This window comes from Anomalospiza imberbis, chromosome 8 (assembly GCF_031753505.1).
Source record: "Anomalospiza imberbis isolate Cuckoo-Finch-1a 21T00152 chromosome 8, ASM3175350v1, whole genome shotgun sequence".
In the NCBI taxonomy this organism is placed as follows: Eukaryota; Metazoa; Chordata; class Aves; order Passeriformes; family Viduidae; genus Anomalospiza; species Anomalospiza imberbis.
Window position 1 is genome coordinate 29077251 of NC_089688.1, and position 15718 is coordinate 29092968.

The 15718-nt window shown below is 35.7% G+C and overlaps 1 protein-coding gene across 1 annotated transcript in view; it reads right to left on the minus strand.

The window, feature by feature from the left end:
* Positions 1–15718, minus strand: part of PDZD8 (PDZ domain containing 8) — a 52973-nt gene that overhangs the window by 5311 nt on the left and 31944 nt on the right. Inside the window, exon 4 of the mRNA XM_068198189.1 lies at positions 307–469. Within this exon, the coding sequence (XP_068054290.1) occupies positions 307–469 (163 nt within the window). The remainder of the gene's footprint in view (positions 1–306; positions 470–15718) is intronic.

Sequence of the window (15718 nt, forward strand, 5' to 3'; positions counted from 1 at the left end):
TAAACTTACTGCTAACCCAGTCACATTAATGTTTTGGCTCGATTTTTTATTGTTCTGTTTTGTTGTTTGTTCTGTTTTTAATGTTGTTGCCAAATGTTCATTCAAGCTTCTTTTGCCTTTTACCTAAGAAGGAGTAAATAAATATGCAAGAAAATAAATCAAGCAAACAAAGGCCTTAAGTGACTATAAATAAATAACTGTTAGCTTTTGAGTGCCAAGCACAACTGAACTATTAAGGAAGGGAGATTAGCTGAACTGCACATACGGCAAGACAACCCTCATTGTGAAAGCTGACATATCACTCACTGCCAATTGCCAGCAGTCTGTCTCCTCTCTGTAGATCAGCAGCTGCAGCAGGTGAGTTTGGAGTCACAGTTTCGATGACAACGTGCCCTGCATCCTCCTCCTTGGACTGCACAAGGCGCAGCGTGAGCCCAACGCTTTGCAGATTCCCTTTCACAAGTTCTGCCTGCAGAGAAAGAAGTCAAAAGTATCTCAGTAAAGCTGACTACAAGGATTCATGGCTAATAACAATAATTTAAATAAAAATTATATAAAATGATACCATTTTAATATCAAAAGCAAATTATTATTTTAAAATACATTAGGACTTCACCTAATTGATTAACTGTCTGCCAACTGATTTTACACCTTTGGAGATATTCACAAAACCTCCCAGGCCTAAATAAAATGCTACTATTCAACACAACCTCATTATCCATTTTATTAGGAGCACTGCACCATCAACCTAGGTATCACTTTGAATGTAGCCCATTTGTGTTATAAAACATAACACTATGAGCAGCTTTGCAGTAGTCTGTGCAAAAGGATGTTTGGAGTGACAGAACTCTTATGTACTTACGGATTGCTTAGGTATATTTAGAACAAATCTCAACTGACAACAGCCTAAAAAGTTTCTTCAAAGAGGGAAACCCTTTTCTCATACTTATCTTGCAAAATAAATACTATTTAAATTTTAACTCAAATAACCTCAAATACCTTTTTAAAAACAAACAAACAAAAAACCAAAAAGGATAACTGAGGTGCAATCCCTGTAGCTGACTTTCATATGACAGACCTAGGCAGGGATCAATTATTTACAGACCTCAGTGTCTGAGATCTTTGGCAACGTTTTTCCTAATAAAAGCAGCCCTTAATGAATTTAACAATATAATTTTTTCTCCCTAAAGCACATTCCTTTTAGACTATTTCAAATGACTGTCTACCATCATTCCATCAACAGATATTCTATTTGAAAGGAGAACTCATATGTTTCAGCTTCAAGTATAGAAATTTAATTTGTTTTTTTTGATTCCCAAGAAGAGAGAGGCCGACAGTGTAGAAACCTCCACAGGAAATTTTATATTTGGTTTCAATTTACTGAGTTCAGGTAGACAGCCTTCTCCTCCAGCCTTCTGCATTTACTTTGTTGCTATTCAATTGTGGATGTTTGAACTGTCTGGAGCTGAGCCTCCTCTTTGGAGGATGTGCTCATTTACTCAGTCTGTGCAATGGCTTTCCACAGATGGAAGTGGATTACTTAGCTCAGTCCATGGCTCTCTCCTTGGCTGTGTGGCTGTCACTCCTTTCCCATAATCTTAATAGCACTGTATCTTGATTCTTTTCTAATTGTAGTTCACTTCTTTACAGAAATAAAAATGCTATAGAAATAAAAACTGCTCGGCAGTTTGCTATAGAACAGCACTGAGTTTGAAGAAGCAGACTCGTATTAACTTTCTAAGCTTTGTCACTATTTTCTGCACTTCCCACAGGCACCTACTCTTTTTTCTCTGACTTCCATTGTTAATATCCAGTAAATTATGTAAGAATAACACGAGCAATATAAGCTTAATTGCAGTTCCAAGACTTAAAGGTTATTCCAGAATGAAACAAGTAAATAGTTGCTTACAGAAACAACCCTGATGGAGATTTCAGGTTGATTTTTGTTCATTTGTTTGTTTAAATGCCATCCTCATTTACACCAAAACTACTGTTACATAATTAAATTTCAAAAAATTTAAACAATAAATTACTAAGTGTTAAGATACAAAGAAGTATTAGAAATGTCTGTGGAACATGACAGACTTTGTTTTTTTAGAAAAGAATTGCGCTTCTGCTTTAGTCCTTCATTTATATGCAATATAGCTTTAAGCTAGCAATTCACAAATGTTGCAATGTGCTGTATGGAAACAACATGAACAATTACTGCAATTTCAAACAACACTAATTGAATATTTTAACTGTCAAAAACACAAATGACATGAATTTGCTTTGGCAGCAGACAAATCTGCAACAAAAACAACATCCAAAGATCACAATAATATAACTGCACATTCTTATCAAACAATGAGGAAACCATTATTTCTGAGCTCTGCTCGGAGTCCAAGTACTCAAATCTCAGTTTTCCTATGACGGCTCCTTTGTAAGTCTCGCTCTAAGTGATTAAGCTCAAAAAAATATTTCCAAATCATTATGTTTGAATAGAAGAGGAGCTATCATAATGAAGATCAGGAAGTAAACTCGCATTTAAGGAATGCTGACAAACATGAAAATTACAAAGGGCTGAAAAACAAATTATAACCACTTTTCCCCCTAATTTCTGTTAGTGCACTGAAGTAGAAAGCTGTTTAGTGAGAGAATTCCAGGAAATAAATGGATGCTTAGAACAGTGAAAGGAAAAAAAAACCCAACAAAAACCTCAAGATGGTTTTCCATTTAACACCCTGTTATTCTGGCCATTTAATTATACTCCTTTAGGAAGTAATCTATTTTGACTGTATATGGTTTCTTCTGAAATCCTACATTAGTTCTGTAGCTCAAAGCCCAGAACTGGATTTCATTAGCAAGACAAGATGTTTGAGAGTCAAGGCCTGTCCAGGGTGGACACCCTGATAGCTTTGCATGGCAGCAGAAGAGACATTGCTGTGAGTTTTTTCTCAACACGAGACAACTCTTGTCCACTCAGTCTCTGAGCAGAGCAGAAAAACACCCAACTACTGAAGGGAGGTGGCCACCACAAACCTGTCACAGGAGCTACCTCAGGCCAACCTACTCCTTCCTTTTACAGTTGGTGTTTTCTCACCCATTCAAAAAACGGCCCAAAGTGATAAGAATTCTCCAGAAAGTCACAAGTCTTGTCTGAAAGAGAATGTCAGGAGGAAGAGCTGGTGTTGCAACATGTGACTTTTTGAAGAAAGGCAGCAATGACCTCTAACCACTGTTGGCAATTATGGCAAAGTGCATGATGAGCAGATATGGAGAAAGGGTATAATTAAACAATAAAAAGGAAAAAAAAAGTTACCAAAAGCTCTTTTTTAAAGTGCTTGTCAGTACAGACTCTGATGCTCTTGAGTTTCCTTTGAATCCAAAGACTCCTTTAAGCAGAACTACACAGTGGATGACTTAACAGCGAAAATATTCTGTAGTGCAAAGACTGGAAACTCCTGAGGTGATCCCCAGCATTTCACCCTTCCCTCCTCCTCCAGGGAGAGACCACATGAAAGAAATGAGGGACAGCTGGGACTCAAGATATGTAGGTATCTCTGAACATTTGGCTCCCATGCAGGGACACAGCCTGCAGATTACAACATGTATGACTCACTGATGGCAAGGAGACTTCCCATATCCCAGCAGTATCTGATGGAAAGCTGTTTTTGGAAGGAGAGTGCCTTTGAACGTAACAAGCAAAGTTCATCTCAACTTTTTATTAACTTTGGCACAGTCACAAGCTTTCTCATGAAGTAAAGTGATTTTATTTATCAACCCAAACCAGATGAATAGTTTCCTTGATTATTCTTTCTGGCACCTGCAAGAAACACCACTCTACCTCAGGCTAAGAGGAATGCAGGTGAAGACCATTTGGAGCTCTCAAATACCCCCTTTCACCCCAACAAGTTCACTCACAAACCCAAACATCTTTGTATACCCAGTACAGTTACTTTAAGCCTTTCTGCCTCCCCCTCAAATTAAGACTTGATAATAAATGTGAAGAGCCAAAGACCTATTGGAACATGAAACACGAGGAGGATGAAAATCAGCTAAAAGACACAGAGTTTAGAAGAAAATTGCTAATAATGAAAGAACATTTATTATCAAGAAACCTTGCTGCAAGGGAGAAAGGCTGCACCCAGGAGGAAGGGAAATTGTAACCAATTAGCTATATCATATTAAAGCAACTTTATTTTAATTTGATTTAATTAATAGCTCTGTTTTACTAGTTCCTGCAAACCTTAGTAGTTATTTAAATAAGGAGCAAGACAAAGCAGATATTAGTACTTCATTGTCAGTGACAGGCATACATTCAGTGTATTTTATACTGAAATAGTTGGAGCTAAACTGTATCACAGAGCTTAGAAAATGTAACTTTTATTAAAAAAGGTAAGCAATCCCATGACTATTTATCAAATACTTGTTGAGATTAAGATGCAACAAAACAGGAATGACTAGCCTGGAGAGAAAAAAAAAAAAACAAAGTACTTTCCTTAGAGTTTTATTATTTAAAAAATCCAACCCCAACAATAAAATAAGAAGACACAAGATGTCTATTAACTTTAAAATTAATAGAACATTTTGATGTGGAGCTGTGAACACTTGGCTTTTACAGGACAAAGTCCACAAGCATCGATTCCACAGCACAGGCTTTAGTTTGTTTGTATGCACCAGTGTTTGAGGCACTGCAGAGCACAAACCCACTGCCACTTTCAGTTCAATACTGGATGTGTGCTCTGGAAACACAATGCAGGAGAAAATCATCTTGTGTCTCACAACCTTTCCTTGCCTCAGCTTGTTGTTCTGAATGCACAGCAATTGAATGTCAGTGAAAAGAAATTTTTCCAAACCTTTTCAAACATACCAGTACTGAACTCCATAGCTGCACAGTGAATAATAAGAAGTTTAAAGCTTGCTAGTATAATTTAAATGGCCAAATATTTACATGAATATCAAAACACAATACAGTTTTAATCTTCAAATGCTTCATGAAATTATCAGTCTGAAATAATTTACAAATACACTGGGATGATAAATAAACATCCCTTTTACAGGTAACAAATGAGATCCCATCTCATTTACTATTTATTCCAAAACTATATATGAAATTAGATTATTATTTGATTCAGAGGTAAGAATGCCACCAGTAATACTGTAGTCTCATAAGCAGAATCTAAGTTAACATTAGATACAGCACTTCCATTCAGAATTTCTAAGACAAGACATAATAATGTCCATTAATAAATACAGAGATTACGACATCTAGGAAAGTGTGTATGACAATGTCTTACCAGCAGTGCAACATTGATCAGTTAAACTTTAAAAATTATTACGTGCATACAAAAATAGAAAATGAAAAAATTATGCCATAGCAGGGTAATTGGAGCAGACGACTTTTGCTCTTAAACTTAACTGCTTATTTTCAGGAACTGAAAAGGAAATAGTTGTTTTCGTAAGCTTTAATTTTACACTGTAAAATAATTTCTATTAGTCTAAATTTGCTTTATTATTCGTAAGCATTAACATCATAAATCTTTACTAGAATTTAGTAAGCATGTCACATTCTTTTGAATAATTGCTAAGAAAAGCTTGATCGCCCAAGCACAAATAAGAAATCTTTTTTTACTGACTTTACATCAACTGAAAGAACACTGCTTTTCCAAATTGTTCATATTCCTCATCAGGGGTATGTAACACACTCTATGTAACAGAAACTGAACCCATGTCAGTGCTGTACTATGGATAAAAATATTTCTTTTTGGCCGAATTATCGGAGTTGCCAAAGGGGATCTTAGGTGTTCTTGCAAGGTATAGTCTAATGCCTTTTGAGGAAAAAAGTGAAAATGTCTGTGAATATGTCTGTAAAGTATTACATTCTCCCAGACAACCCTGCACAACGAGAGGAGAGGAAGGAATATTTCATGTCAAATACCACCCCCCCCCCAACATTAAATTCTAAAACTGGGAAGCAGTTTCTTCTCTTCAGAAGACTCAGTTCTTCGTATTATTGAAAAAACATTTTTGGCAAACACTCTTAAGGCATTGACTTTAGTATTATTGCTTTTTTTCAACTCTATTACTGAATAGAGTTATTATATATGACCTGCACAGCAAAGAGGCTGTGAGATTATTTACAGGGGAGAGGAGCAGTGAAAGGAAATGGTTATCACCAAACTCTTGATTTTCTCCTTAGAAACACTGGACACAAAGGAAATAAAATAATTTTCTTGTAAAGTTCTGGGAGGATTTCAATCTATGGCCTAGGAAAGGAGTAGATGGGTTTCTTCTGCATGTGACACAGCCCTGCAGCCTAAGAAGAGAGCTTGTACCAGTGTAGCACAAGTGTTTTCAAACCTCTTCTCCAGCCCTCCTGTCCACGGTAACCCCAGACAGGTTCTGATGTAAACCTGGACTAAGGAATCCATGATGACAGAAACACTTTCATTCCTCAGGCATTGAGAAAACTCCCAATTACAGAAAGGGAAATGTTTTCTGAGCATTCAAGAGCTACCCCTGATCTTGGGATGATTAAATAGCTCAGTAGTCACTAAAGCATGCCCTAATTATGAGTTATAAACTGTATTCATTGCTAAGTCTTACACATGCACAGGTGCAACGATGCACACGTGTGGGTGTGCCTCCATCTCCAGATTTAACCTCTGTATTTCCTTTAGAGGGTTCAGAAATTTTGAAACACACTGACAGAAGGTTTAAATAAAATAAAAAGCTGTAGTAATATTTATAGAGTAACTACACTATACAGTATAACAAACAATGAAAATGAAGGAAATAATCTCTGCAAACAAATTAAATCTACACAGAAAATTGACTTAAGTTCTTTTCCTCCCTACTAGAAAGAGGCTTTAATTACAAATCACTCATTAGAAAAAGACTGATGGTAAAGTAATGTAAAAGATAATACATTGGCTACTTAAAATATCACTATACACTACAGCTAGAAGCAATATGCCATTCTAAGAAACCAAAATATACTAGAAAACACATTTACAAATTTGGAAATTAATTTATTGATTTGTGGAGATTTTTTCTTTCAAATAATTAACAAAAGACTACTTGAATAAAAATCTGATTCATTTTTTTCCATAATGGAATCTAAATCCTAAATCTAAAAATGCTACTGTTCCACAATTTGTATCAAGACTTCTGTGACAAAAACTAACTTACTCTTCCTTCCTATGTGATCCTTCCCCCATTCCAAAGTTATACAAAGTTTAGTATCATTCAAATGGAAATTTAAATGTATTTTCCCACCAGTCTCAGGTTAACATTGATTCAGTTAATTTCAACAAACATTTTTATTGGTTCTGTTTTTTTAATATTTTCACAAAACATATCAGACAAATATGTTGAATTAATCTATATTTCTTCTAGATATACAGAATGGTAGGTGAAAGGGGTGTGTGTGATTTTTTTTTTCCAAAATAACTAAATTTATTAATACATTTCAAAATTTATATATATATAGGTGTGTGTGTGACTAAAACTGCCAAAAAGAAATCAAAAGGGAACTATCTGCTGCTTATAAAAAAATTCCTGTTGAACAGCAATCCCAATTATTGTTTTTGCACAACTCCTTTTACAGTCATAACTTAGCAACTGCCAAAAAGATATTCTTATGCCTATTTTGTCTGAAATAAGAAATTTGATGATACTATTAAAAACTTAACATACAAAACCAAAATAAGTTTGAAAAAACTACTAAAATGGACTTTTACCATAAGGAGGTATCACCAATAAAAATAAAATTTCAACCACATTTTCATAATTTCTGTTCTGTGCCACTTATTTGATAGCTAAACTATTCCTTACTTGTACCCAATGTTCACTGGAGTGTTTGTAGTGGGTTTCCAGAGCAGGCTGATCAAATTTTAGACATATTCAAATTTTAGACAATTTTAATTAATTGGTTTTTTGCTTAAGCTCGTGTTCTGCTTTCCTCCCCTGCAGCTTTTACTGTGTGCCGAAACCCTGTGTGTCAGGAGGGTTTTTCTGTACTCACAGTTGTCCTGAGCAGACCTCCACTTGCTTAATCCCCTAAAAAAGTCAACTTTTCACACTGCTCACCTTTCTCTCCAAAACCTCTGAACAACACGCTCTGTCCTAAAAACAATTTTCATCAGTGAAATAAAGGAATCAGCCAACACTCAAAATCATCTTGAGACTAATTATTCACACACAATTTTTCTAGTACATATCTCAGAAAATATCTAGTGCAATATCAGAAAAGAAGTTCTTCAGCTTCTTTCCTTTGATTCAACACTGCTCAGTTTGTAATTTCTGCATTTTTGACATATATTTACATTCCATACCCCATCAGCTGCAGCAACTTTATAGGACTGGATATATCTTGGTGTCTCCTTGAGCATTACTGAGTGAACAGGCACCAACTATTTTGAGGAATATTAGGAAAACCGGGTTTTAGACGACTATAAAATAGTGAAAAAAGGGAAGTGGGATGTTCTACCTTTTGCTGTTAATCTTTGCAGCCTTTTGAACTATGGTTTGTGCACGGGGAGACAAAACGATCTCAGATGAACACCGCATTTTTCCTGTTTGGTTTGTTTTACTTTTAGGAAGGAGTGTACTTACACGGACAAAGGTCTTGATATTTTCTTACTAGTCATCCTAAATAGCAAGCCAGTGGGGCTCATTTTATGATCTACAGGATAACTTGTAAAACCCAAAAAATACAAGTTACAAAATATGATGATAATTTCATTCTGAAATGAGTTACATGTTGCACCAAGATCATATTTAAAATAGCAATTCATTAACACCACAATATGGCAAATGTTATGCACATGTCTAACTTCAGCATCATAAACTACTTGTCTGAAAAGAAATGCGACAATTCATCATAAGAAAATTAAACATCTGCATGTCTGCCTGATGAGCACTGAAAACTTTAGACATCAGCAAAATCCAGAACTGGCTTGTTACTGAACAGAATGAGGAGCTGTATCTTATTTTCCCAAATACTTCTGACACATTGCAGGTACTCTTTGGCTAAGCTACTCCTAAAAAATTGCACCTTCCCATTGCATGGTGAAGCAGGTTACACGATATGTAAAAAGCAAACTGTTTAGCAATTATCATGAATTGCTGAGGCATTCTTACAGCAATTACAGGATTTGAATGGAGGAGATAAAGACAAGGCAGCAGAAAACCTGCATTTAACTTTGAAGTGTCAAAAGCAGGTAAAATAAAGGCCTTCAGTTTTAGGTGGAGCTCTTTGCACAGCAATTTAGCACAAACACCAACATAGCTCATCTTTAAGTGCTCTTACTCACTGACATCCTTTTAGTTTTTATTAAACCCAACTTTGATGATTTCCTTTGACTCTGAAGAAATGGAAAAGATCAGTTCTTTTTTTCCTAATGTTATGATAGGAAAAAGGCTTCCTTCAATATTGCTTAAGCATTGCTTGGTCATCATGTAAATATTTTGTGCAAAACTCAGTCTAATAAGAAATACTGAAATGAGGTTGCTAAGTTCATTAATAATACCATGTGTGACATCAAACCAATAAAAACTTTACCTTGTTATGAATCACTGCACTGCAAATTACAAATAAAGGGGATTGATGAGAACCTGTGAGTTGATGCACTGTGAATACATGCACATAAGACAGGGCAACCCAGGGGTTTGCTCATCTCTGAGATGGAAGGAAAACAACTGAAAACAATCAAGTGTATGCATTAAAAGTAAACCCTCTAAAAGAGTAATTATTTATATGTATCTTGGAAGTATCTAATCAACGGTGATAAGACAGCTACTAGTAATCTCCTGCAATAAACTCAAAATATTGGAGTTCTTTATAATGGAACTAACAGACAGAATGAAGAGTTTTCTCCACACAGAGAAACTGCTTGGCCATTTTCACTATCAGACTCAGCAGCATTAAATACCTGAACACTGACATGGATATTGCCATCAAAACTAAAAATATGAGAAGTTATTATCCACTGTGATTACAATAATATGCTAGCCTCCATGGAAATAAGATATACAATGTAATTTATATGCACTAAGAAGTAGTAACTCTTTGATTTCAATAATGGGCTTAAAAGTCACATTTTAAAGGGCTTAGAAGTTACTTTTCTGATAGCAAAGCTACACTCTCACAACCAAAGCATTAAGACTGCAGGTAACACAAATTACACTCTTATCAATAACACAGCCAAAGCAACAGGGACCTCACATGCACCTAGAAGCTCCATAATCATAATCATACAATTTGAAATACCATAGAACTTAAGAGAACAGTCTGGTTTTTCTGCACTGCAGAAACACAATTTTTTTGGCAACTGGTACATTTCTCATCAACATTAATGGCTAGATGGCTATTAAAGCAAAGCACAAGCCTGAATAATATCCTGTGTGACCCACTGAGTGTTCAGACTCCCACATTCCCACTGAACAAGCTAAGCCCAAAGGAACTAAAGCAGATGTAGTAAAATGATTCGTGATCTTAACAGCTCTTCAGAGATTAAATAGAAGATTCATCTGTACCAAAATGAAGTTCCTGTTGCATACAAGCCCCAGCCCCACCCTTTGCCCGGTAAAACCAGACCAACACTTTCCTGAAATTCTATGTTACTATGGCCAGAAGAAATAAGGATTTATATTTAACTGATTCCAAATAATTGCTGCAAGAAGGCCAAGGTTTTGTATATAATAATCTTTCTGTACACCTAGAAAGGCAGCCAAACCACACTGAGTTGTTTTCAATTAAATTCTGGACAAAACACTGCAGTATAAACACACAACTATACAACCAGTAAAGGTTTCCACAACCATACATCTATTTCTGGTTATTTTGTTGAACACATCACATCAAATCAATTTATTTATGGTTATAGGGCACAAGTCACTGGCAGGCAGTGAAACAGCAGCTCAATGTCACATCTAATTATTAGCACCAAGACAACAGCACACCTAGAAACCAGATTTTCATTCTGTTACTGACGACCATCACTTATAAAAATTGCCACAACTATTAAACTGAAAATATCTTTACATCAACTGAAATACTGACAATTCACTTTGCAAAAAAAAAAAAAAAATCAATACCCAGCTCTATCTCCTCTGCACTTGAAAAATAATCCAGATTATTTTTTAATACACATAAATATCAGTTCCAACAGATTCAAAGAATGCTTTAGAAACATAACGTTAGCTGTAAATTGGAATCCACATACCAGCCAGCTTTGCAACCGAGCTTCTAGAAATGCTTCATGAAAATCCAAACATCTGAACTTTTCACAGAAGGGATCTTTGTCTGCAACGTCCTCTCCACGCAAGCAACGTGACCATAACTGCCTAATAAAAAAGTGAGATTTCCTTTCCCTATAGTCAATTTGTGTAACATGTCTTCTCCAGAAACTGATTTTAGATCTCAAACCACTAACATTAAGCATGCAAAAGAGCTAAAAAGAAATATTCTTTCAGGAATAGCTTATTAGGAGTAAACCCAAAAAAATTTACAAGAGAAGCAGAACACTACTCATAGTGGAAGTTAAAGTTCATTCCTTTTGACCTTTTTTTTTTTTCAGTATCTTCTGCTCAGGGAAGTAACAGATACCATTTCCTCATCTCCCTTTTGTAAGCTAAGTGAAAGAATGAATAGGAAATTATGTCAAGCTTAAAAACTTCTTTTACTTCAGCACTCACTATAACTTCATACACTCTGGTTTTATGCTCTATTATTTTTAAATTAGCAACATATTTTATTGATAGTTGGTGAAATATATATGAAAAATACCCACGGGATTTCATAAAGCAAAGTCTTTCTACTTCCCTTTCCCCTTCTCTCTTCTGTCACCAGAAACCCAGCTTGCTTGGGACTGTGACCAATTACCTCTTCCAAAGATTCAGAACTCACTCATTAAACTGAAAATTGAACCAAGGATTAGTCAATACCGTACAAGGCTTGAGAAATAAATCGAACTTTAACAAAAAGCCATACTGAAGAAGGTAGGAATAATTCATCTTACTTAATGATTTCAAGGACCCTTATTATAAAAGAAAAAGAAAATTGCATCCAAGAAGTTGACAAAAACTTTTGAAGTAATTTGAATACTTGGTTCAGACCACAGTACTACACTTTTCTGATCATCATTGCAAGGGCATTGGTGAAACAGCCCAAAAAAGTCATTGCTCATAACAGGCACATTCAATACAAAGTATTCAAAAGTCCGAGGTTTCTCTTTTAAAGTGATACTTGTAAAAATATTTCATTTGAAAACATACAGGCTTAAGGCATTAGGACTCTATAGAAAAAAAGAATGCGCAATGTGATGAATGATGAAATACCTCACAGTAAAAAGAAGAGTAAACCCAAAGAAATTCCCAAAAGCAAAGCTTCAGGATACAAAATTACAAATTTAATCATCAGCTTGCTCCCAACATTATACAGCTGCTTTCCTCCCAGTAGAGTTCAGTATTTTTTATAAACTATACAACATACTAAAAAAACCTACTAAATTTTTTATAAACTAAAATATTTTATAAAGTAGAATTTTTTATAAACTATACAACACACTAAAAAAACCTATTCAGTCAGGGTTTAGGGGGAAAAAAATAAAGGGATAAAAAGACTGTGTATATAGAGATGGGAAGGGAAAGGAGATTGGAGACGGAAAAAAAAAAAGTCAGATCTGGACTGGAAAATAAGTTACAGTTTGTAAATCCATAGCTGCACTATGATGGCAAAACACTTCTAATTTTCCCATTCCCATGACCTCTGATTAATAAAACTTAATTAATTCACATTAACTACAAAAAACCAATGGATTTAACTTAAAATTGATAATTTTCAATTATTTGTGTACAGTGTTACATTTTGGTAGAGACATCCATGCATATATTACAATATATTAAGAAGGGAATTGCCTTTTTTGCATGAAAAAGAAAAAAAAAAGACAACTTGGGAGCTAAGAAAGCAAAACTATCAATTTTTTTTTTTACTTAGGAGTTCTACCAAAAGAAAATCATAATGAATAAACATGTGTGCTCACCATGCACAGCTTGCTCTTCTTCATGAACTCCTGAAGTTCACAAAACCAGCCTGTGACTCACATACTTTCATACCATTTGATCAAGAACATTGCAAAGTAATTAAGCCTCAGGTAAATCTATGCTGTTAAGTCAGACAAACACAAACATTAACTGCAATTTAGATGCTTTCAGCAGAAACATCATTGATTTTTTGCCATTTTCATACAAGGACACATTTCTGAGTTGAAAAAGTATTTTGCATAGAAAGCAGTCCAAGGTTAAAAATGGCACGCAAGGATCATAATCTGAATATAATGATAACATCAACTAATGAGTCATTAATAATTATTGAAATTATTGAGTTAATAATTATTGATAGAGCTATGGTTTTATTACACAGAGAGTGAAGTGCTTGCTACCACAGAGAATATCTGCTTTATTTGCAGGCCCTCCTCCACGGCAGCTGCCAGAGCTGTGGTCACAGGGGTAAACCCAGCCCTGATGGGGACAAGTGGCAGTAGTGGCAACATCCACCTGTGCCCAAAGGTGAGCTGAGTGGGACAGGGTGGTCCCACAGCAGCACCTTGGACATCCACAGCAGCAGCACCTCCCTGGCAACCAGGCTGCCCTGCTGGGGATGTGTCCCTGAGTGGAGGGACCTGAGAGACAACTCACCCCACAGAAAGCCTGAGCTTTTCACCTGGGCTTGCTGCAGCTCTCTGCAAAGCACTCTCCAGCTTTCCTAACCCAGCATCTTTTTACTTCCCTTTCCTGCTTCTCTCCTCCACCACCAGAAACACAGCTTGTGTGGGGCTGTGGCCAATCACCTTCCCCAAAGAATTCACAACTCACTCATTTAATTGAAAACTGAACAAAGGATTTGTCAACACCACACAATGCATGAGAAATAAATACAACTTAAAAAAAACCTCATACAAGTAGTGAAGCTCTGAGGGACACTAACGAGGACTAGAGCCAAGCTAGAGGCCACCTTCTTGGTTTAAGTCTCTCTAGGTAAACTTTCTTCCAACAGAAGTTCAAACTATTTTACAAATAACTGTGCTTTCTTAAAAAAAAAAAAAAACCACGTTGCACAGCTATACAGACACTCAGAAATTTAAAAAAAGGATACATAGCTAAATTAATACAAAGATGAGACTTTTCCAATGAGCAATGCGACACTTTGAAATGGATATCAAAGTTATGCCTGCAGATTTCAGTGACACTCATTCAGCTGACATACCAATCTTAAAGCAGCCTGGCTAAAATATGACTTTTAAAAAATTCTTAACAAAAAATTGCACTACTAACAATAACCAATTTTAAAAAATCCATACACTAGATAAGACCCGTAGACAACATTCACATTACAGAGTATTCAAGACAAATGGGAGCGATACTCAAAAATGGAACTAAAGATATGCTGGGGAAGAGGTGAAACGATAGAAACTCAAAAAAAGCTTGTCTGCATCTACAGCGCACATTTTGCATATCAGCCACACTGTCTCCCTTACAGAAGGCATTGCTTCAAAGTATTTCTGACCAACTGGTAGTTACTGGCTGCCTGCTCATTCAGCACTCTCAACTGCTGCTCCTTCCTTAATAAATGCTATATAGAAATGCATGATACCCATAGATTCATTAAGAGGTGACTGTACACTTCATGACTTATTTGCAAAATTTTCACTTCTCAGTAATGACAAATTAACCACTGCTCTCCTATTCTGGGTTTATGCTGCTGCCTCAAGAGAGATTCCACTTCAAAAAAAAATCAGTCTGTTCTATTGACAGTAGAAATTTATACTCCTGTACTTTGCATTTGTCAATACAGAACACTTGAAACTTACCTAGTAATCTGTAGACCTGCTAGAAATCATCAGGAAAGCACATTGCAAGAAAAAAAAAGAACCTAGCTTTCAAAAAGAAGAAGAAGAACCTCTTTGAGAAGCTGGTTGGTAAAGTTAGTAAAGTTACTCCCCAGTAAAATGCAAAAATAAAAAATAAGAAAGAGTGTCAAGTTTCAATGTCAAAGATTTATTTCTGGTATGGACAAAAGAGAAGAAAGAGAAAGGAATTTGCTTGCAGCTCTCCCATTCTACCACTGCTTTGCTGAAAAGGAGTCTCAGGACAAAATCTGTCAAGACCCACACAGCATCTTTCCTTATCCTGTTCTTCCTGCAGCCACAACAGCATTCCTTGAGTCTTTTCTATTGTAGATTTAAAATACCTACCTCAGCATTTGAAGAGTTATACACCAGGTTGAGGATTTGGCAAAATTAAAAAAGAATCCTTTGCTCCACTAAATTATTTCTGAATGTGCAGAAAAGTGTGTATTGTGTCCAGGACACATTTCCAGTGCCTTTATAAGTTACTACTTCCATCTGTTAAAACAAATTCAGAAACAAACCAAATCTCTGAAGAAGTTTTTTCTTCTTAGTGATGATCAGGTTCTTAATTTTCTGGTAAATCTCTTTTATTTTAGTTACAATTACTAGATATGATATTGCCTTAATGACCTATCATAAAATCTGTTCCTCCTAGCAGCTATTTTTAAAGCTCGGGAATTAATTACAACTCTTGGTTACCTCAATCATATGCAACCAAGACTTTTGGTTCTTCATCCACTTCTACACATCAGTTGGCAAGAATCTGAATGCCTCTGCTCACAACAGCAGCCAAGAGTTTGCTCCTAGTTATTACAAACATTTTT